Source organism: Corvus moneduloides, chromosome 16 (genome assembly GCF_009650955.1).
Source record: "Corvus moneduloides isolate bCorMon1 chromosome 16, bCorMon1.pri, whole genome shotgun sequence".
Taxonomy (NCBI): domain Eukaryota; kingdom Metazoa; phylum Chordata; class Aves; order Passeriformes; family Corvidae; genus Corvus; species Corvus moneduloides.
This window is the reverse complement of record NC_045491.1, coordinates 9,231,059-9,254,535: the sequence shown is the minus strand read 5'-3', so window position 1 is coordinate 9,254,535 and position 23,477 is coordinate 9,231,059. Positions and strand designations below refer to the sequence as shown.

The window sequence follows — 23,477 nt, the reverse complement described above, 5'->3', positions numbered from 1 at the left end:
TCCAAAGGAATGGAGTGTTCCAACCTTGTTCTGGTCCCATACACGAGGGAATGGCCAACCCTGGCTGGCTGAACCCCAGCCTGGGATGTCTTACCAGCTCGTGGCAGATGGAGAAATCAAACGGGGGACTTTGGGATGTGCCCTGTCCTTGTTAATGTGGTGAAGAAATCAGGAGAAAAAATGTCACAAAAACTGCAGGGAAGAGCTGCTTGCCAGAGAGATGGAATAATTAAAGAAAAAGGGTGGCTGTAGTAGAAGGAAAAATACTGATTGTGAATCATCAGCTGTCCGTGACTTTCCTGCTGTAAAAGGTTGAATGGTCCAGGCTGTGTATTTGTGCTGGCAGTGAGAGATCTCTACAATAACAGCCGTACCCTGTTTAGCTTTGCTACTATTTGGAGAATCTGTGCCAGGACTTATTGGAATCCCCCAGGCCGGCGTTTAGAAGATCTTTTAAAATTGGTGGGGCTGTGGGATGAGAAACCCTTGCTTGGTCTCCAGAGAAATTGGCTTTGTTTAAAAACAAAGTCCACAGTAGGATGCTGAAGTATGTGAGATGTTTCGTACGGCAGCATTTAATGGGATCAGGAAAGGGATACCTCCCAGTAGTATTTGCAGGTATTAAATCATTAAGAAGATTAGCAGAGTTGCAAGACCTCTTTTTTTTTCCTCTAGACAGTTTATTCCACATAATGATGTTCTTATAAAAGGATTAGAGGCGTTGGTCCTGTGAGAGAAGGGAACAGGCACCGTAGTGATCCTCCCTTTAACAGATCCCTGACAGGATTGTAGTCTGAAGTGAATGGAATTATCTTTTCTCTGATTCCTCACAGAAAAATCATGGAATCATGGAATGGTTTGGGTTGGAGGAGACCTTAAAGACCATCTCATTCCAACGCCCTGCCATGGACAGGGACACCTTCCACTAGGCCAGGTTGCTCCAGGCCCCATCCAGCCTGGCCTTGGACACTCCAAGTGTGTCTGCACTGTGTGTTTCATTTGAGGGAGGGACCTCTCTTTTCCCAAGCTGATCAGGGAGGGCAGTCTGCAGGAGCAGCAGCTCCTTGTAGGGGAGGGACGTGGGTCCAGCCTGTGCCACCAGCTCTGTGCCTGCTGTGGTTCCACCAGGAGGCAGACTGGGACTCCTTCCCATAGGCTGTGGAATTGCTTCTGTGATTTCCTCCTGTTTTTCCTGAGTTTGGGTTGAAAAAGATGCTCTGGAGATAACCTGTCCTTGTCCTGGAACACATGTGACATACACACACCTGTGGCTAACTCACATGCCAGGACTGGGGACAATGGCCTGGCTCTGGGCTGTGGAAGGTGGAGGATCAGAGCCTTCTGTGTCCTTCCCCAAGGCATCTTGGAGGTTCTCCCTGAGGAGCACACACCCATGTTCTCAGCCCGTGGTTGCTCTTTCTACAGCCCCACGTTGTCCCCTGAGCTGCAGTACGAGCCGTTTGGGGCACAGGAAGCTTTGCAGTTGCTGCAGGGCTGTGGAGGAGCTGCACAGAAGCTCTTTTAAAGCCAGCACAGACAAGCCCAGGAGGGTCTGACCAAGCCAAGGTCAGAGGTAAATTGTTCTTGTCGCTCTGGACAGGTGGAGATCAGTCCAGCCAAGGGGAAGAGTTGAGCTCAGGGGAACACTGGAAAGCAGGTTATCTCAAGGTCAGCTGCATCTTTCCAGGATAGGCTGATGACTTGATTGAAGCATTCTTCCAGAGCTCTTTCCAGGGATCTGGCCTTTGGTCTCCACCCCGTATCTCCAGATATGTTGCAGAGTGGATTTCTCAGCCCCTGCTACTTGGCAGAAGTGTGGACAATTACTCCTCTCAGGCAGATCATGTTATAGTTTTGGCTCTGTCCTATCCGGAGTTTAAGTTTTCAAAAGAGTGGGTAAAATTGGATGTGCAAGTCCTGCTGAACCCAGGAGATCCAGACCCTTCCTGGCTGTGGTGTTAGGCTCATGTCATTCCAGCTGTGTCACTGCTGAGGAGTCACTTGTCACCTGAACCCTTGGAGTGTTAAGGGGCTGTTGGATCTCTTAATGTACAACACGTGGAAGTGGGTGGATCCCTGGTTGGGTCTGTTGGTCAGGGTGGGTCCAGAGGAGAACACTGAGCAGGATCCTGTGCCCAGCGGTCCAGAAAGAACCAGAAATGTTCATCACCTGCACATGAGTAGAAGAGTAGATTTAGATGGGATATTGGGAAGAAATTCCTCCCTGTGAGGGTGGGGAGGCCCTGGCACAGGTTGCCCAGAGAAGCTGTGGCTGCCCCTGGATCCTGGAAGTGTCCAAGGCCAGATTGGATGGGGCTTGGAGCAACCTGGGATAGTGGAAGGTGTCCCTGCCCATGGCAGGGGGTGGAATTGGGCGGGCTTTAAGGTCCTTTCCCACCCAAGCCATTCCAGGATTCTATGATCTTGTGCAGGGAACAAATGAGTTTCTGTCTCCCAAACGTGTTCAGAAGGTCTCCTAGAGGGGCAGCTGAGGCCCGAGCATGCTGCTCCCTTCCCTCTGTACCTGCTCTGGGGCCTCTGAACATCAGCGTTTTTGAAGCAGAAATATTCTGACTGCATCACAGAAGGCTTTCTAATGCTAAAAGGAAGCAGCCCAACCACACACATTATTAATGCCAGAAGCATGCAAATGGCTTTTGTACGGGAACCAGCAGCTCTATATTGGGTTCTAATTGGGTTTTGTTTTCAGAAGGAAGATATTTAGGGTTCTATAGTGAACATGCTGCAAAAACATTGAGAGCAGGGCCCTCCAACCCAAACAACCACATTTGAAAAAAGCTGGGGGAGCTCGGATCGATTTCGGCACTGGCACAGGGGGATTAGGGAAAGCCTGTCCTTTGGCCTCTTCTGGCCAGATCCCTGTGCTCTGTCTGTCCCTGGCTCTGGGGTCTGCTCTGCCCTCAGATTTACAGCACATAACATCAACCAGAGGTGCTGCTTAAGGAATTCCTTGAGTGTTTCTGTTCCAGTAAGGATTCATGGGCCTGACTTTGAATTATGGAGCCTTTGTGCTAGAGAGATATTTACAACAGAACGGTGACTTTCTCCCTCGGAATCCTGAAAATACTATTATCTCAAGCTTCAGGAGGAACTTCTGCACAGAGACCACCCAGGACTCAGAGCTACCTGTCACCAGAGCATCTCTGCTCCCCTGTGTTCCTGTGGGGAGACTGAAATTTGGCACAGGTTGGGCTGAGCCCTCACCACCTGCAAGGGCTGGATCCACCAACACAGCTATGGAATAGCAGAGATGGAGATGTCCTCATCAGCAAAGTTTCTGGCTACATTCATGGTATCTTCAGCCTGGTGGATGGCAGAGTTTTGCCCTTGTTTCTGCTGGGGTAACATCCCTTCTGAGGGCCTGCAGGATTCCTGCTGGTACTGCTGGACTCGTTTCACTCTTCTTCCTGCTGCTCGTTCAGGCTGCCAAGCATTTCCTTCCTTCCTCCCCTGGAGCTGTGTCTGCATCCACTCCTGTTTGTGTTCCCACTTTCCTTCAGCGGCCGTTTTTAAAAATTATTTTGAGCATCAGTTGCACTTCTATCGTATTTGGATCCTGCTAGTTAGTGCTCGCTGCACGAGGAGAGGACAATGTGCCTGTTCTGTCACCTGCCCCATGGCCAGACCAGGTGGGCCCCCAGCACACCAGTTTAACCAGCAGACCTGTAGCTTCCCTCTTCTTCAGACCACGGTGGGAAGCAGCTCCTTTTGCTGCAGAGGGCTGTGACAGACGCTGCTTTTCAGAGGTGATGGAGAAACACCCCTTGTCTTTGTCCCTCCCGGGATTTCCTTTAAGACAAGAAAAAATTGGACACCTGGAAGAAATGTGGCCCCCAAGCCCACCTGAAAGAGACCTCCAAGAAGGGGATGTCAGTCCCCATGGCAGCAATAGGAGCCTGGATCTGTCCTGGCTCTGGGGGAGAGCAGGGGAGCCGGGCAGTGGGAAGCGGCCGGAGCGGAGCCGCGTTCCGGGCGGGAGCTGGCCCAGCGTTACATAACGCACCAGAGACACGTTCAAGTGATTAATTTGAGGCTCTGGCAGCCGCTTCCCTGTAATAATATTTTAAACATTACTTTTCCACTGGCCCTTGCCAGCGATCGTTATTTTGCACTGTGGAGGCTGTAAAATTTCACTTCAAGGATGGGTTTCACTCTCGTTACAGAATGTGTCTGGAATGTGCAGATGTTTCCTTCGGGGAATAGGGAGCCAATCGGCTCTAACACATCAGCCCTGTGGGGAGGACTCAACGTGCTAAGCAGCCCTATTCACAAAATCCCAAACAAACACACACACAGAGCCCAAGGAGCTGCACCCGCGCTGGGCATGTGGCTCCCAGCCCTGGGCATGGAAAGCCAGGGTCTGCTGGAGCTCAGCAATGTTCTGGGCTGGGATGGTCACAGAGGGGTCCCTCAATGGGCTCTTACACAGTGCCACTCTTACACAGTGTTCTCTGGAAGAATTGTGGGAACTTTGGCTGACTGGGTGCAGATAAGGTGGCTTGGAATGACATGATCTCTGAGGTGCCTTCCAACGCAAACCATTCCAAGATTCTGTTGCTTTTGAACTGGAAGAGCACAGGGTTAGATGGGCTGTTGGTAAGAAAATTTTGACTCATAGGGTGGGGAGACCCTGGCACAGGGTGCCCAGAGAAGCTGTGGCCGCCCCTGGATCCCTGGAAGTGTCCAAGGCCAGGCTGGACGGGGCTTGGAGCACCATGGGATAGTGGAAGGTGTTGGGGTTGGAAGTGGATAGGTTTTAAGGTCCCTTTCAACCCAAACCATTCTGGGATTCCATGATTAACATCCCACAGGTATCCAGGGGTTGTGCGTGTCAAGGACAAAGCAGCTGCTGTGGATGTGCCAGAATTAAAGAAAATGGGAAGATGGGATTTAATTGCTCAAAGAAATAGTTTGCATGGAGAGCGGAGAAGACTGAAAATTGCATTTTATGGGAGAGCTTCAAACTAAGGAGCTTCAAATTAAGGCTGTAACCATCCCTGAGGGACACGTGGTGGGGCTGGTCCTCTTTTAATAGGAAGATACAGGAGAGCACTAAGATTTTACTTCTCTAATTTTCTCTTTCCTTATCATCTTCACTGCAAGGAAGAGGAGAACAAAGCATTGGGGCATCAGGTCCCTAAAGAGGAGCCCTTACAGGGTCAGTCATGGACTCAGAGAAAGCTGCAGAGGGACTTCGAAGGGCCCAGAGTGGCAGGACGAGGGGGAATAGCTTCACACCAATAGAGGGAGGGTTAGATGGGATATTGGGGAGAAATTCTTCCCTGTGAGGGTGGTGGAACACTTCCAGGGCACATCTTGCTCAGAGAAGCTGTGGATGCTCAAACCTCTGCCGCTGGCATTGTCAGAGCCTGAATGAGAAGTGGAAGCTCTTACAGAAAGTAAATACACAAGATAGGAAAGAGAAAGGTTGGTTGTGATGAGCGTGGGCTCAGCTAAGGCCCATCAAACACTGATAAGCAAAAGAATCTTAAGGAAAAGTCTGTGTCCAGCAAGATTGAAAAGAGTAAAGAGTTTCACAAGTGTATTGGGAATTAAAGGAATTAGATGATACTGGTCTGTTAATAGATGAGCATGGTCAAATTATCAATGAAAATACAGAAAAGGCAGGACTGCTCGGTAAATATTTCTGCTTTCTATTTGGAAAAAAGCCAGGTGATGTATCATATGAGGATGATGAAACACTTTCCACTCCAACAGTAACCGAGGAGGATGTTAAACAGCTGCTATTAATGTTAGACCTTCTTAAACCAGCAAGTTCAGATATTTTGCATCCAAGAATTTTATAAGATCTTGGCTGAAGAGCCCTCTGGGCTATTAATGTTCACTTTTAATGGATTTTTGGGCCTTGGGGAGATTCCCAGGGACTGGGTCAAAACAAACATGTTGCCAGTGTTAACAGAAGGTAAATGGGGTGGTACAAACATTCATTAGCCCAATGTCCTGATTTTCTATCCCAGGGAGAAACACTGCTGTGACTAGCATGGCATTAGCTAAAAATTAAGGGGGATGGTGTAATTAGTGGCAGTCAACATGGAAAATCCACTTATGGAAAATTCATCTCCCAAACCTCTGCCTTTTAAGTAACTTTACAGATGGAGGAGCAGAAGATGCTGAGGTTGATGTAATACACATCTGACTTCTGCAAGAAGTCAGAATTTGAATTCCGAGTCAAATTTTTGAGTTTGACTCAATGTCACATGTATTTGTCAGGAATTGGAATGAAAAAATCAACACTATAGATATTAAAGGGATTAAACACTGGCTTCAGAACGTTTCATAGAATGACAGACTTGACCCAAACGATTGTTTGGGTTGGAAGATGCCTTAAAGCCCATCCAGTTCTAATGCCCTGCCATGGGAAGGGACACTTCCCACCACATCAGTTTGCTTCAAGCCCCATCCTGCTTTTAAGGTCCCTTGCAACCCAAACCTTTCAATGGTTCTCAGAGTCTTTATGTGAGATGGCAACATCCTCTGGAAGGCTGGGAGCTGCCTGCTTGGGCTTGACACAAGAATTGGTGTGTGGAATCTGATGATTTGCAGTGTTTGAGTTGTTGGGATAAACCATGGAAAGCAGCCCTAACATCAGGACTGCAGGGAAAACACAACTGAACTGTGCTGCAGCCGTGGTTTGGCCAGGTCTGGGGGCCTGAATCTGCTGCACTTTGCTGTTTGTTTGCTCCCAGCTCTCCTGCTCTGGGGATTTTCTGTCGCAGGCAGTGGCTGTGAACTCAGGGCTGTGCTCAGCATCACAGAGCAGCACTGTTTACTTTGGGCTGCTTTTAAACATACCAAGTACTAATCTGATGGCCCCGAATCCATGAGTTTTCCCTCTGGGGAAGAGGAAGGTAAGTCAAGAGGCTCATCAGCTCTCCAGACAGGCTGTGCTGCAAAATCCTGCTCAAAGTTGGCCTCCATCATTGACAGTGCTCTGCCAGGCCTGGACCTGAGTGGGTCTTCCTTTCTTCTTGGGGCTTCCTTTCTTCTTGTCTTTTTCCTCATCAGCTATTTTCAGGGAACATCCCATGCTGGAGCTGAAGGATGTTGGTGAGAGCCTAAAATGGGGAGCCTCTTAAATGAAGTGTTGTTGGTAAAACATATTGGAGATGAAAATCAAGTGACAGACAGGACTAAAATAGACACAAAACTTTTTCTTCAGCAACCACCCAGGAACCTGGAAAACTTGGAGGTGTTGGAGGGGGCTGTTAGCTAAAGGTTGAACAGATTGGGACTGTCAACTGTGAAAGGGAAAGGTTTGAGGAGCGTTACCTGCCGTGGGAAGGGACAGTCCGGTTCTGGGGACTGGGGGAAGGGGAAGTTGTGTCCGTATCAGCACCGAGGTGAGTCCTGGCAGGTCTGTGTGGAGCCAGGCTGGTGCTGTCCCCATCTCTTTGCTCCGTGTGCCCTGCAGGAGGTATGGGCTGGGGAATTTGTGAACAGGGCCTGGAGTTCAAACTTTTCAAATAACTCAGGAGGAAATGGCCAAAAATGCTTTCAGTTTGGTCTGCTTAGCTTTGTGCTGCTCCAGCAGTGGGAGGTCCACAGCAGGAGCTCACCCCACACCCAGAGGGAGTCAGGGATGTGGTGACACTGTCCTTCAGCCACCTCATGGCTTTGGCCATGAGACTTGCCTATGTGCCCTTTGCGTGTCTGCTTTGCCTGTCACAAGAGGTTTTGCCTGGTTGCTGCTGTTTCTCCTAAATCCTCAATCCTTTGTGGACTCCGGGGCTTGGAGCAACCTGGGCTAGTCGAAGGTGTCTCTGCCCATGGCAGGAGGTGGAACTGGATGATCTTTAAGGTCCCTTCCCACCCAAACCATTCCAGGATTTCCTGGTCCCCTCTGAGTGCTGTGTTTTGCTGCTTGTGGCTTTGTTTTTCCTTTGTTTGTGCTGCCGGTGCTGGTGCCTGACAACACTCTGACTGTTCCTTGTGAGAAATGAGAGAATTATTTCCCAACTGTTTGAAGAAATTGCTTTTGATCTGATACTGCCTTATCAGTCTCACCTTCTGTCTGCTGGGTTGTGCTCTGAATTCAGCTCGGAAGTGGCATGAAGGTTTTTAGAGATCTCCCCGTGTTTCGGAGGATCAGGCAGTCCCTGGTTCGTGGCTCTCATTCTGTATCAGTGATGCCCAAATTGTTCCCCTGTTCCTTTTGGGATACAAAACACAGATACCCCAGAAGGTTTCCAAGGAACAGGCCATTCAGACTTCACCAGTGTTTGCAAATAGGACGTGTGCTTTGGAGAAGACTTCCTGGAGTTCTTCATGTCCCTTGGCTCCAGCTCCCATGTCAGCTCAGTGACACATCCCTGTGATCAGTCCAGCATTATCCTGAGCCTCCTGCATCCCCTGAACCCTGCCTGTGGCTACTTTGCTGTGTACTGCAGAATTTACAGTGCTAGGACTAAGTAGCATTGGGGTTTTATTATTTCTCACATCCCTAGAGGACAGCTGTCCAAGGAAAAGCCTCACTTATAAAATAAATACAAATTAAGTAATAAAAAACCAGGGCACAAGGATTATCTACGCCATTCCCTGTCCCAGTGGTGAATTAATATCAGTAATACCTAAACATTTATTGAAAACTCCTTACTTTGTGCAAGGAAGATTAAGCACTGAGCAGCTCAGTTGTGTAATCCCTAAATTACAGCTTCCAGAGGGCTCCCTTTTTATGGTAAAATCAAATGTCCCTGGGCTCCCAACATGCTGACTTGGAAACATGCTGGGTTTTCAGGAGACCAGAGCTGGGCATTGGAACTGCTGTGTGTTGGCACACAGTGGCACAGGACATGGGGACAGATGTGTTTTGGGGGAAGAAGTGGGGATCAGCGTGGAAAGCAGTAGGATTTGGGCTGCAGGCATCTTAATAGGATCTGCTTGAGCTCTGCTACGTGTGCTGGGGAGATACTTGGATTTATCACATTGTCGGTTGCTTTGCAGACTTTCCATGAAACAAATGTGTGCTTGCAGGGCTGACATTTCCCTGGCTGGAGCTGCAGACAGCTCGTTTACGTGCGGCGCTAATTATGGACATCAGCTTGATTTCAGTATTTGGGTTGCTGCTTTCCCAAGCTGGAGGTCTCTGCTGTTCCCATCCTTGGCCGTGGTGTCGCAGGGTTGGGTGATGCCTGAGGTTTCTTCCTTGTTCTGTGCCACATGAAGTCACCTCTTGGCAGCGAGGGAAGGACCGTGGCCGGCGCCAGCCCTGGTCAGTGCCAGCTCCTGGTCACTCGGATGGCTCAGAAGGTGGCAGGGACCTCTCATAATGGTGGCCATCCTTGTATCCTTCTTCCTGCCCCACTGGAGCACCCTCCTGGCTTCCCCAAGCACTGGTGACACCCCAGTGCCTGCCTTGCCTTTGGCACTGTTTGGGTGTTGGGAGTGAGGAGATGAAGTCAGTTCAGTGTAAGAATAACTTGCAAGAGGAGCTGAGCTGTGGGTCCTGGATCCTGGGAGCCCCTTCCCAGCCCCCTGGCCAGGGGGAGAGGGATGGAGCACATGATGCCATGGCCTCCAGGATGGCCCTGCCAGAGCATGACGTCGCTGCATGAGGTAACACGTCCCCTTTGTGCGAGTGGCTCCATCCCTGCTCCGGCTTCATAACCATATTTGGGAAAGTTTACGGAAAGCTGCTGGCTGCAGGGATGCGAGGAGCTGCTCCTGGAGCCACAGCTGCTCTGCAGACAGCTCCCACCTGGAGGGAGGGCTTATCCCGACCCTCGTGGGGGTGCCCTGGCCAGGGTTGGGATGCCCAGGTTATTGTGAGGATTTGTGATGGGGATGTAGTGACAGTGTTTGGGACACCCTGGCCGTGGTTGGGACACCCTGGCTGTGGCAGGGGTGCCATAGCTGTGAATGCAGTGCTCTGATCATGGTGGGGGTGGCCTGGATGTGGGTGGGACACCCTGGTTGTGACAGGGATGCCCTGTCTGCGCATCCTGCAGGTGTTTACAGCCTCACCTCCTCCATTTGCTCCAGGAATGAGGCATGGGCACAGGAGCAGAGGGAATGTAGGAGGGACTGTGTCACCTGGGGTGCCCTGAGCTCTCAGCTCAGTCTTTTCCCTGCGTCTCGGAGCACAGGCTCTCACAGCCCCTTTTCCTGAGCTGTGAAGAGCCTGTGGCCCCAACCTTCAAGTTACTCCTACAAATCCAAGAGTCTTCTTGTGCTGGTGCTCAGGGAGAGGCGTGAGCAGGATGAGGCAAGGCAGTGAGGTGAGGGAGGAGCGTTGCTTCATCCCCCTCCTCAGGGAGCCCACAGTGATGGAGTGACCTGTTTGTGATCCTGCAGGAGGTGGGAGAGACATCGGTGTCTGCTCCTGGCACAGCTGCCCTGCGAGGGCATACTGGGAGTGCTTTACTCTTTTCAGGAGACCACAGAGTATACAGAACATTGCAAAGATGCTCATCTTGCCCTGCATTTCGTATCAACAATTAGGATTTTGCTATAAGAAGATAAATATTCCATTTTTAGATGAATTTTTATGAAAAGTCTTTTGGGGCAAATTCCTCAGAGAGAGCCAAGGACTTGGGCCAGCATTTGAAACTCATAAATTCAAAATGAACAAATAAATTGTCATCGTGCTGTGACGGCCTCGGGGACATGAGGGTGCTCACAGCTGCCTGCCACCAGTGAAAGGCCCCTCTTGGTGCTGGGCTGCAGCTCTTGGGGGTGATGTGTGGTGGAGCTGGAATCCTTTGGCCTTGGAAAATCCCTGCTTCAGCATGATTGAAACCAGTAGCTGGTGATGAAGATCTCCGTGTGCTGTTTCCCTCCTGTCTGTGTTGAAAGGCAGAGAACTCCTGGTGCAGGAGAGTGGTGAGACTGTTCCTACCAGCCAGGGTGTCCCTGCCCCTACTGCAGGACCACAGCATTGCTCCCTGTGCCCAGCACACAGGAAAATTCGTGGTTTTTCATATTTCCATAGCCATTTGTGGAAATAATTTTTATCCTCACCTCTGCACACTGTTTCTTCTGCGCTTCCTTGGAGAGGTGTAAGCCAAAAGATGAAGAAAAAAGGAATCAGATCAGCAAAAACCTGTAATTTTTCCTGGCTCAGGCGGGCAAAAGCACACACAGTTTTTCCTGCTCTTTTCTGGAAAGTCTGTTCTGTGTGTCAGGCAGGATCAGCTCTGTGCTGCCTTTTGTTCCTGGAGACAGGGAAGTGTTTGCCATGGCAACATGGGAGGCAGCTTTTGGGCTGTGCAGGGGATCTCTTGGGCAGTTTGTGGATCTGGCAGGTGATGGAAGGCTCTGGAAGCTCTGGGCTTCGCTGTGTCTCACCAGCCATCTCACATGTCCCTCTGTCCCTTGTCCTGACTGGTCTCAGGGTGTAGAACGGTGCAGCCTGGCTTTTCATAGAATCCTGGAATGGTTTGGATTCAAAGGGACCTTAAAACCCATCCAGTGCCACCCCCTGTCATGGGCAGGGACACCTTCCACTGTCCCAGGTTGCTCCAAGCCCTGTCCAACCTGGCCGTGGACACTTCCAGGGATCCAGGGGCAGCCACAACTTGCATGATGGGGTGAGAAATGGGAGCATTGTGGGAGCACTGCTGGGCTTTGCTGGGAGCTGTCTTTCCCTGGCACCTCTGTAGCTTCACTGCCCCACAGAAACCTGAGCCTTGATCACAGCTTACAGACCTGGAGCTTCTCTCCTGCGGCCCCACCGTGCTCTGCCCAAGCTGTGCGGGCTCCTCTCGCTCAGACGCTTCTCCATCTCTGGATGCTTTTCCCATTACTGTTCTGGCAGGGCTCCATGCACCAAAAGGGCTGGGGAAGCGCTGCCCTCTCTCCCCCTCCCTCTTTTTTTGTGAGATGGAGGCAGAACGGGCCCACAAATGACATAATGAGAGCATGACATCAGGCTTGGCAGCGGGGCCGCCCATACTGTGCCGAACATTACATGTTCTGTGGAATGAGGGAGCAAACAGCAGTGCCCCAAAACCAGTCTGGCCACTACAGTGTGCAGGAATAACCCCTGGGCTGGCACTGGGGGGGCTTCTGAGCATCAGCGAGGGATGGAGTGGGTGGCACTGAGCCCTCCTGCTCCCTCCTGCTTCCCTCCATCAGCACCGAGCCCTCCCGTTCCCTCCCTCTTCCATCGGCACTGCTGCAGAGCAGCAGCTGAGAAAGGAGCAGTTCTTGATGCTTTTTCCCCCAGTATTCCCCGAGTCCATCAGGAGCAGGTCGGGCTGGTGGTGTCTGTGATGGATCCATCCTCACCCTCTCCAGGAGGTGGGCTGTGGGTATCCACAGCTCCAGAGAGGCTCAGGGATGCAGCTGGCATCACACAGGGAGTCAGTAGCAGGGCTGGGATGGAGCTGAAGGCTCCCAAGGCTCAGGTTGATGCCTCATTACTAAATATTCCCTTATTTTCCAAAGCTTCACCTTCCTCCCAAAACCAGCTCCCTTTTCCAGAAGTATTTGAATCTCTCCCTTTGCTAGGCGGATATGCGGGACGTGGCTGTGTGGGGAGCTAGCACTCTGTAACACTGTTTGTGTCCTGTACTATAATTTTTGGTGACTTTTCATGCCCCATGTCCCACAGAATGTGGAGAAGCCTCCCAGCCTCTGGCATTGCATTGCTCCATTTTACAGGTGTAAAATGTTGAGAAGTTGTGGCTTGTGGCTGCCCTTTTCCAGGAGGCACAGCATGTTCCTGAAGTCCCCTGAGCCACAGGAAACTGCATTTTTCTTTCTTCTTGAGAGGAGGGCAGCAGGCTGCGTGTGCAGAGAATGTCAATGGAGAGCCTTGTTTGCTGCTGGCTTCAGCTCTGCTTTGAACCTGCTCTGAATTTCCTCCGGCCTGGCAGTGGGCTGGGAAAATACAGTCGTGGCAGTTTGTGGTACCGCCAGGCTGAGCTCTGTCCCACAGCCTTTGCCTTGGCTTTTATTGCTCAGTATTTCCTGGTTTATTTTTTTTTCTGCAGCCCAGCTTGGTTCACAGCCACCTCTTCTATGCCAGGAAGGCATAACACGATTTTCCATACACGTTGGAGAGGGAGCAGTGGGAGAAGGCAGCAGGCAGCTCCCCGGCTCCTGGCTGGAGGTGGCAGGCGCTGGATCCGCCACCATTCCTCACTTCTCCCTGCTGTCCTGTCAACAGGAGCTCTGCTTCCCTCGCAGGCTCAGCACCCAGGAGGTCAGGGAGGGTGAAAGCTGAGAGGTTTTATACCAGTTCCTCACGGGATCATGAGGGCAAGGATGCAGCAAGGGAATTGGCCCTGGTTTGTAGGTACCGGTGGGTGCCAGCTGGTGCCTGGCCTGGGTGGAGCTCAGCAGCGCCTGTGAATGTGGGAGACAGAGGGTGGGAACCAAGGGCTTGGGATCCTTGGGAAGCATCTGAGTTGTAGTGAAGTGTGACAAAATGTTTGGGTTTGGGTTTGGGTTAATTACAGCCTCTGGAGCTGAGCCCCAGCCCTCCCCTGGGAATCCCAGAGGTGGAACATCTCTGCACACTGGGCTGTGGGTCAGCGTGGTCAGATGGGTGAGCTCAGCTGATCACACCTGATATCAGCTGGGCTGTGGAGTGTGCAGGATGCCAGCCAAGGTTCTTTATCAGCAGATAAAGGAGAACAAGGCACAGGAGCCCTCTCCAGCTGTGAGACACGACAGTGCTGGCACCCCAAAGACAGGATCCGAGTGTCCTGACACCCTCCCAAGCCTCCCCTTGCGCCATGCTCCCCCTGCAGTCAAGGAACACCATGGAAGAGGCTCTTGGAAATGGCAGAGCCCTGTTTTTGTAGCAGCTGAATGGTTTGTTTTGGAGGTTTTGCTTGTCTGGGCGAGGAGCAGGAAAGCATCCGAGCTGAAACTCCCATTTCCTTTCCTTGGACTTGAGGTGCTGCCTAAAAACTAAATGGGCGACTTCCAGGTATTTCAGAGGAGAAGGGAAATATTTGCACTGGGCTCCCTGTAAGGTGGCTGCTTGGTGGTCTGGTCCTTTCCCACACAGGTGCAGTGGTGCAGGAGGGTGCAGGGACAGGGCTTCAGTGTACAGAAAGTGCTTGAGGAGAAGTGGAGCTGGGGCTTCCCCAAGGAAGGGTCTGTCCTGGCTGGCAGCAGCCTGGATTCCAGTCCGAGCTGTCTCTGTGCTTGTCTTCCAAGGGGGAGCTGGGAGCAGGTTTGGGGGTGACTTTGCTGTCCCCTGTGCAGAGTGTGACTCAGCCAGGGATGCTCTGTGCTCCTCCGCTGCTGTCCCAGCTGCCCTGAGACAGAGATCACTAGAGTGGTCGGATATTTTTGTTAGCATCCTTTTTTTAATGTATTTATTGAACTTTTATTTTGCACATTTCTTGGATTCTGTATTGGTGTTGCTGGTGAACTCTTCTGAATCCAGTCTCAGCTTGGCAAAGAACTCCCAGACAGCAAAATCAGGGAAAATAAACCTTTTAAAGAGACATCCATCCCTGTTACTTATCCCCAGTTTCCTGGAATCGTACGTAATTTTCGTGCCAGTTTGGCAGAACTATTTTCATTTGGATAAATGAAGTTTAAATGTCAGATCAAACCAAGAAATAATTGATTAAGGGGTAGAAATAACAGGTGAGACAGCCAGGAGAAAGGAGAGGAGGTGTTTGTAGGAAAAAAAGTGAGAAAGGAGATGGCAGGAGAACGGCTCTGGTGGCAAAGTGTGTCCAGCCCTGTCCTCTCCTGGGAGCTCTGCCAGAAATCCATGAAGGATAAGAACCATCATATGGGCTTGGAATAAGTGTTTTGATGCTGCTAAAAGAACGTTTAGGCCAAAGGAGATTTGTCTGAAAACGAATAGCGAAGTTAATTGGGAACAAGTGGAGGCTGATGAGCGAAACTTTCACTTCTTCTCTGAGTGACATTTAAATTTGGGAAGGAGGATGGTGGGTGAGGAGAGAGCTGGGCTGGACAGGGACAGTTTAGTTTGGATGAGCTGAAGGCTGTTGGTGTTACTGGGAGCAACTGGAGATTTTTTTAAGCAGTATTCCTTTTAGAATGACAATCTGTCCTGATTTCAAATGGAAAATATTCTTTGTTGCTGCTTCTTCCATTTTAAGCTTTTCCAAAGAGAGACAAAAAGACGTTTAAAATGTAGAGTTGACACATCAATTGTGTAATTACTGATCAGGGCTTTGGCACGAGAAACTCACTTGGAAGTTAATCGTAAATTTTTCTCTGAGTTAATTACTACTTGAGTCTAAATTACTTCTTAAGGACTTCTTTGAACATAGATTAGACTTGAATGTCTTTTAAACGATGCATCACACTTAGTACCACGTGTGGTGTGGTGTAATTGCTCCAGGTGTGCTGCAGAGTGGAGGCACATCCTGAGACTCCTGGTCTCTATTTCCAGGTTATATGAGCAGCAAGTCCTTTATGGTTTTGGGAAGGGTGTTTTCTTTGGCTGGGAAAAATGCTCTGCCTTCAACACACCAAATTTCCAGTTGGGTTTCTGGCTGGAGTTTGGAGTGAGGCTCTTCTGAGGTCTGGTAATGGAAGTGTGACAAAACAAGGTTGAATGAAGGCTGAAAATGTTTTTTTTTCTTTCCCTAGGGATCTTTCCAATAACAGGATCAGTGGTTTAGATGATGAGCTATTCAGAAGCCTGACTTCGCTGGCAAAGCTGTAAGTACATGCTGTGCCCTCCAGTCCCCCCAGTGCCCCCAGCACGTCTGAGCTGGGCCCTGGCTCATGTTGCACTGCTTTGCCTCATTCTTGCTTTACCTCCTCTCCCGAGCCCCACGTGGTCCTGTCTGTGGGCTCCTTCCTCGAGACCTTTAGCTGCTCAGTCTGGTGATTTGGGAATTATTGGTATTTGGAATTGGGCAGGATTTGACCCTCTGTACTGCTGGATGGAGAGGAGCTCAAGGTCAGAGAATGAGAATTATCCAAAAATGTGTATTGGTACTGGAAGGGACCTTAAAGCCCATTCAGTGCCACCGCCTGCCATGGGTAGGGACACCTTCCACCATCCCAGGCTGCTCAGAGCCCTGTCCAGCCTGGCCTTGGACACTCCCAGGGATGGAGCAGCCACAGCTTCTCTGGGCAGCTTGTGCCAGGGCCTCAGCACCCTCACAGGGAAAAGCCGCAGTGACAAGGAAGTCGCTTCTAACATGATGAACTTTTCTCTCTTTTACAGAGATATAAGCCACAACCAGATTTCTACATTAGAAGATGGAATATTTGATAATTTATTTAATTTAAGTGAAATGTAAGTTCATCCTCTTTGTTTCCCAGTTCTTTATGTAGACCTTTCCTTGAAACATTCCTTCCTTTCGTGGTGGGGTGGGAGGCTGTGGTGACTTGGAGAGATCTTGGGCATCCAAGCAGCTGCCTTTTGGGGTGTCTCCAGTTTCTTTCTCAAGCTGTGTCCTGCTCCTGGGTCCTGTTGGTGTCCTTCAGTCCTGACCTCTTCCATATCTGTGCCTCTGTCTCCTGGATATCTCCAATCTCTGCCGCTGCCTTCTTGTCTTCCTTGCTTCTCTTCCACGCCAGCTCTGCTGAGGTTCTTATCTCTGACCATGCTCTGGGTCATGCAGTCCTGTTTGCATGGTCACACCTTGAGACTGGAGGATCCAGTGATTCCTGAAGCCTGGTAGGTCCTGACTGAGGTATTCAAGTCACTTGTCCCTAAGTGATCCAAGTGTTTAGGTTTTGTTTTTTAATTGAAGTCTTTTGATGTTACGGGGAAGCCACACATTTCTGGAAGAGATCCATGAAGTCACATCACAAATGGCAGTTCTGCCTCTGGACGAGCCAAAGGATTAACCCCATGCAAGCCCTCTTGGCAAGCGAGAGAAAAACTCAGCCCTACATTCTCCCTGAGGACGGGACACAAAGAGCATTCTCAGCTTTGCAGTTTGGCTCACAAGTGACTCTGGATAGAGACACAAAGGCCCTGTGGGCTGTGTCCCAGGGAGCCTGTCCCTGCTTGGCCTGGTGGCAAAGTGGTGCTTTCAGCCCCAAAGTCAGGGCTCAGCCCTGCAAACACCCAGCCCTGCTGGCATCAGCTCCACACACAGCTCCAGCTCTGTCCTGCTCACAGCTGAGTGCCAAAGGCTGTAATTTGGATCAAGCTTAGCTGCAATTAAAGTTTCCATCTTTTCGTTGAACTGCCACATGGAAAGATTATCATTGACTTTGCATTTCTTTTTTTGACAGATCAATTTTATTCTCTTAGCTGTTTTTTAATGGAGCTGTAAATAGTCCCCTGAGCAGGAAAGGCTGCCCTCATATCCAGGGGCTCTTGCATGACAGGTTATTTTAGATATATGATTGTGTCTGTCATTTGCTTCTAATTGCAACAATTATTTGTAGAGTTAAAAAAGTACTTGGAGTACTTGCCTAATTCTAGCCTCTAGAAAAATCACGTTAATTATTGCTTGATTCCCTATTCGTTAACTCCCCTCCCAGTTATTCCAAAGCCTTTCAGTGGAGTGGCACAGATGGGAACAGGGAGGGCTCGGCACACTGCTGTAATTAAGGCTTAGCACATGTCACATTAATCCCTAACTTGTTCTGATCTCCCTCTGACAGAAACTTAAGTTGGAATCCATTTGTATGTGACTGCAAACTGTCCTGGTTGCCCCGCTGGGTGGAAGACAGAAAAGTGAGAGTCCTTGAGGCGTTGGACACGAGATGTGCCCACCCCCCCGAGGTGGCAAACCTGTCCCTCTTCGATGTCGTGTTCCTCAATGCCACCTGTGGTAAGGAAAGGCTGTGGGGTGGAGGTGACTGCATGGGAGTGATGGGCCCAGGGGCAGCTGGGATCACATCAGCCTCTTCAGACCTCGAGTCACCAGTTCTAATCTAATTAAGCAGGTGTTGGTCACACAGTCTGTATGCTGGTGCCTTAAGGATCAAGTCAGTCGCACCAGGGCTGAGATTAGCCCTCATCACAGACCAGGCACCACAGGACACTGGCTCCGTGACCTGCAGCCTCAGGCTTTCATTCTCCCAGGGTTTGAAAAGGCTGACTTCAAGCACTGAAACCTGATGGGAGGTGATGGCACCTGAGGACATGCTGAGTTGGGTCTTTGCAGGTGACAGGGCTCCACGTTGGGAGCGTTGAATGAACACTGCCCTGCTCTACAGCTACCTGCTGCAGGGGCATTTTTCTGACTGCTTGGCCAGGAGAAATGTCAGGCAGTGATTCACTGGAAAAAGGAGAGCCCTAAGAAGGCTAATCCTGCCTAGATGTTTGGTTATCCCGGAATAAGAGAGAGAGAGGGAGAGTAAGGGCTCCCTATGGCAGGCAGCAGGCATCTCCTTTAATTTGGGAGCTGTGTGACAGGAGGATGCAGGGATGAGGGACCCAGAGCTGTGTGACAGGAGTGTGCAGGGATTAGGCTGAGGGACCCAGAGCTGGTGGGGGGGCCAGCTGAGCTGCCTGGTGAGGCACAGTGATCCCCAGGACCAAAATCTGGGTGGTGGTTGTTCCTCTTCCCCCAGCAAAGCTACCCCAGCTTGCAGCATCTTGCAGGAATTGTCAAAGGGAAAAACACTTGGCACTGTTACTGCTCTTGATAATCAGTTGTTGCCTCTTGAACTACTTAAAGCCAGTGTGGAAACAATAATGTGAGGCTGCCTTCTGGGTAATTCAGTGTAATGCGAGTAGGCTGGGACAGCCTGCCAGCTCCTGACAGTTCTTAGTGACCGGCAGGGGATGAAGAATGACCAGGCTGGTGGTAGAAAACAGAGCAGTTCCCATGCCGTGCTCCTCTCCAGGGACTGTTCTTAGGAGAAGTGGCTCAGTGTTTGCCGGAAGGCCGTGGAGGAAGCTGGACAGTTGGATGGGTTTGATCTGGGAAGATCGCACGAGACTGGAGCTGTTGAGATGTTTGGGGGAGATGTTGTAGCAACCAGCAGCAACAGCGGAGCAAACGTGGCCAGGCCGCGTGGGCAGAGGCCGAGGGAGAGGCCCTGCCTGGGTGTTTGTGGCAGGGAAACGTCCCACCCCGTGCAAGCCAGAGAGGGGGGATGACACTCAGGGGAATGAGCTGTTCTCTGGGCCCGGGGCTGTCGTGGCTCTGTGTCCATGCACGTGTGTGTCCCTGTTCCCTGTCGGCAGCACGTGCTGTTCCCGTGGGCATCCCTGCACCCCCTCGGGTGCAGCTGGGCCTGGCATTGCCCTCCTCTCTGGCACCATGTTTTCCTGCAGGGAGGGAAGCTCTTGGCTCTCCGCATGGAGAAAGGTGCCTCAGAGAGTAGGCCTGGTGGAGAGTCCATCGGTATCTCCCCTGTGTCCCCAGTGTGCCACTGCCCAAGCGTGTTTGGTTTTGGGTTTGTTGCTGGAGGTCCCAGGCAGCACATGATGAAACATTCTGCACCAGACCAAGCCAGGGTACCACCAAAGGACACCCTTTTGTCATGGTCTCACTGTGGGCTCCTCTGAGTGTCAGACTCAGCAGCTCCATGTCCCATGGGAGTGTCGGTCTCTCCAAAGCCCTGTTTTATTTACTGAGTGCTGCTGCTCCATAAATCTGTGTGACTGGCTTGTTATTTCTGTCATCACTAATTAGCATAAAGAGTTTGGAAACTGTTGCTGGGGGATTAAAGACTTCCCAGGCAAATCTCAAAAAGGAAATGCTCAGAGTAGGAGCTGCGCAGGGGAATTCCATTCCTAGGAGTGTGGGGTGGTTCTCTTGGAGGGTCTCACCAGTCCATGGCATCCCAGTGTCTGTTTTGCAAGAGGATCTTCTGTTCTGTCCTGCAGGAGCTCAGTACATCACGTGTCTGACAGGCAACCACACTGAAGAAGCTGAGCTTGTCATCCTCTTCACGTCTGTCCACTCTGGGAACCTCACTGAGGAGACCTGCAGTGCCCTCTGTTACTCTCAAGACCAGGAGTATGGAGGTTTTGGCTCCCAGGGGCAGTGTTTGTGTGGAACTGCCCATGAGACAAACTCTTCCTCCGGCTGTTTGCCATTTTGCACTGAGCATTTCTCTGGGCAGGGCTGTGGTGGCCCCTCACTTGTCCCCTCGCCCTTCCAGGCACAGCTGTCTGTGTCTTTCACAGGACTCCAGCCCCGGTACAGCCTGCACCAGCCCGTGCTCTTCAATGTCAGTATTCCCATTGCTGTCAGCACTTTACTGTGGGAATTTGGGGACCAGACAGAGGTTCTCAACACCACTGGACACACAGCTGTGCACACCTATGCCTTACCCGGGCAGTACAATGTCACTGCCACCATCCTTGTGGGCTCCAGGATCCTATATGAGCAGGCAGAAATTGAGGTGGTGGCTTCACCCCAACAGCTGGAACTGCAGTGTCCTTCCTTGGTCATGACAAACGAGAGCCTGGACATCCGGATCCGCAATAGGGGCGGCACCGGGCTCGCGGTGCTGTACGGGATCACTGCGGAGACTGGAGAGCTGGGCAGGGGTGAGCAGGGCTGGCTGGGGGTGCTGGGATGGCTGGCACTGGGTCCTGGGCCTCCCCTTGGCCTCGCCTCCCAGTGAGGGATGAGGGATGAGGGATGACTCCTCTGGGCACTCCTTGCTCCCTGGCTGAGCAGTGTTTTGCGCTTTAACAGCAATGGGGTTTGTTGGCTTCGGGACTGGGACATTCCTGGAGCCTCTCTGCCCAGATTGGGTTGGGATGTGTGGCCCATAGAGAGAACATCATTCCTGTGTTCTTTCTGCAGCAGTTCACCCCATGTGCCCTGCTGAGGGCTTGGTTTTCCCGGGAAATAACCACTGCTACCAGCTAGTGGTGGAGAAGGCAGAGTGGCTGGAGGCACAGCGGCACTGCCAGGAGCTTGGAAATGGGGACCTGGCTTTTGTCAGCAGCCCTGACATCCAGAGCTTCCTGGTTGCTCATGTCATCAGGTAAGTGAGGAGGGGAAGGATTGGGATCACCTAGGGACAGATTTTGGGTTCCTGAGAGCATGTCTGCAGAGTGCTGTGTGCAGGCTGAGTATGGGGAGATGGTGGGAGTGAGGCTGCTGAACAAAGAGGAGGAACGAGCAGAGCTTGAGCCCTTGCTGGACTTGGCTTCTTTCCTTAAAGGCTGTGGAGGGAAGAAGAGGAATGGGGCAGGATGGCTGGAAATCACAGTTGGGAACTGAGAGATTGGTGGGCTTCTTGTACCCTGTGTTTGTGTTTGTGGATGCCTCTGAAATGTCGTGAAAAGGGATCTTGTGTCCTTAGACATGGCTGCAGCCCAAAGCCCAGACCTTTCCCCTTCCTGTCTCTCATCCTGGGAAACATCAGTGCTCCTCTCCAGCAGCATCTGCTCCACCTCAGGACTGGGCTTTATAAACAGAGAGTGCTGCAAGTGTCAGCCTTTGATTAAATCCGCCCCTCTGAGTGCCCTTTCTCCAGCAAGTCATTCTGGGGGAGGGAGGACAACCAGGAGAGCTCTCAGGGCCTGACGGCCCTGTCAGCACTCCCAGCTGCAGCTGTGGGAGATGGGCTCTTCACAAACATGTCCCAGAAAGCACATGGAAGGGAACAGCTGCGTGTGACATCAGCTTTGAATGCTCCCGCTCAAGGGCTGACAGCCCCTTCTTGTATCCATGCCCTGTTCCCTTCACACAGGGCTGGATGCTGAGATTGCAAACATGTGGTCCCTGCTCTGGGGAAGGGAGGCTGTCCCTCTCCACGGGTTAGGAGCTGGTCACTGGGTGCTGGGATGTGGCAGGAATTGCGTGTGGAGCTGCTGGGCTGCGGCACACAGAAATCACGAGACCTTGGAGGGAACAGGGCTGTTCCCCAGCTGCTGCCCCACAGCGCTCTCCTTCCCACCCCTCTCTAGTCCATATATTTATTTTATTAATCCATGCAGATGAACATGAAGGAGGCAGCTCCAGAATGCGATTTCCCTGGTGATGAAAAGGCCAATGGGCCGAGCTGCAGGATTTTGGAACGTGCAGCTTCCATAGTTTCTTATGGGAAGATGACAGAAGCAGGAAGCTGTTTCCCATTAGGGCACTGAGCAGCTCTCCTCTCCTTTGCTCCTGACATGGGATGGCCTCCCCAGGAGCAGCATGTGCTGAGCTGGTCCCTTCCTGCCTGCAGAAGCAGAGGATGGGACCATCCAGGGGACCCCACTTTTTTTTGCCCCTCTGCCCTTCCAAGCCTCCCCAGGCCTGTTCTGCTCCTCCTGCCCCAGCAAGGCAGCTCAGTCCTTCCTCAGAGGTAGAGGAGAGCTCACATCTTGCTTCAAAAGAGGGTGTTCAGAGTCCTCCTGTTCCCCCTGCAATGGAATGCGCTGGGCAGTGGGGCAGGGTGGGAGCCAGGCAGCAGCTTGTCTTTTAGTTATTCCTTCCTTTCTTACATTTTTTTTTTTCTGATGACTTGCAGTTAGATCATAGCTAGAATTAGAAAAGGAAAATCTCCACTGAGTTTTCCTGATGGCAGCAGGCAGGCAGTTTCCTACCCTGCTCTCCCTTATTCCCTGCCAGTGGTTCAGGAGCAGAACACAGCCCTTATTTATTTTTTAATCTCATTTGCAGTGAAAACTACTGATTCACGGAACAAGTTATTTTTGTCATCATTTTTCAGCATGACCTCATGAATCATTTCATCTGGCATGAGCCTGGGGGTGGAGAGGCACCACTTATCACCAGTTATCTCCCCAGTCCGCTTTGCAGAGCCGTGGTACCACCCTGGGAGCACGCTGGGGCAGGCAAGGGCGTGGCAGGATTGATTTCCACCTGCAGGAGGGAGCGTGGAGAAGGAGCTGAGAGCTTGGAAGGGTACAGGATGTTAATACAGAGAAGTTAATAGAAGTTAATATGGAACAAACACCTCCCATTCTGCTGGGTGCGATTAGAAACAGTTCTCCAGAACTGTGAGACTTCTCAGCACTTTCCACCAGGATCTCTGCAGGGATTCAGCCAGTTTCCAAATGGGGCAGGGACATTCTATCTCCTAAAAGGAGCCTGGCAGTTTCTTGTGTGTGGGGGGTTCAGCTGCCTGCAGTGCTTCAGCCTCTGCTTGTCCCCTCTGGCTGCTGCCTTTCCGTGGTGGCCGAGGAGCTGATCAGCTCCAGGAGCTGCATCCAGGAGAGCAGGAGCTCCCAGACCTGGCACTGTTGAGCTTTGATCCTGCACTGGTGCCGGTCCCACCTGCAGTGGAGCATTGACTGGCGGTAAATCCCACAGGTCTGCACAGAAAAAGCACATGTTTTCTAAGGGATTCAGCTTTACCAGACAGTTCTGTGTGACCAGATCATTTTTCTTGGGTCATGACTCAAAACAGGCTTGGCAGAATCTGGGAGGGTTATTTCAGCTGCAGTGTGGGCAGCTCCTGGTAACAGAGTGCTCTGCTCGGAGAGGGGTAAGGCTCAAGTCAACCTGCTGGTCACAGAATCATGGAATGGTTTGGCCTGGGAGGGATCTTAAAGCTCATCCAGTTCCACCCCTTTCCATGGGTAGGGACACCTTCCACTCACTCTTCCAGGTTGCTCCAAGCCCCATCTAACCTGGCCTTGGACACTGCCAGGGATGGGGTGG

At 51.3% G+C, this 23,477-nt stretch overlaps 1 protein-coding gene across 2 annotated transcripts in view; it reads left to right on the top strand.

The window, feature by feature from the left end:
* PKD1 (polycystin 1, transient receptor potential channel interacting) overlaps nt 1-23,477 on the top strand; it is a 79,807-nt gene that overhangs the window by 16,153 nt on the left and 40,177 nt on the right. The window contains exons 2-6 of one of the 2 annotated variants that reach the window (XM_032125741.1): nt 15,571-15,642; nt 16,157-16,228; nt 17,554-17,723; nt 19,733-20,401; nt 20,667-20,847. In XM_032125741.1, the coding sequence (XP_031981632.1) occupies nt 15,571-15,642; nt 16,157-16,228; nt 17,554-17,723; nt 19,733-20,401; nt 20,667-20,847 (1,164 nt within the window). Of the gene's footprint in view, nt 1-15,570; nt 15,643-16,156; nt 16,229-17,553; nt 17,724-19,732; nt 20,402-20,663; nt 20,848-23,477 lie in introns of both variants that reach the window. The other variant, XM_032125740.1, reaches the window with a different exon arrangement.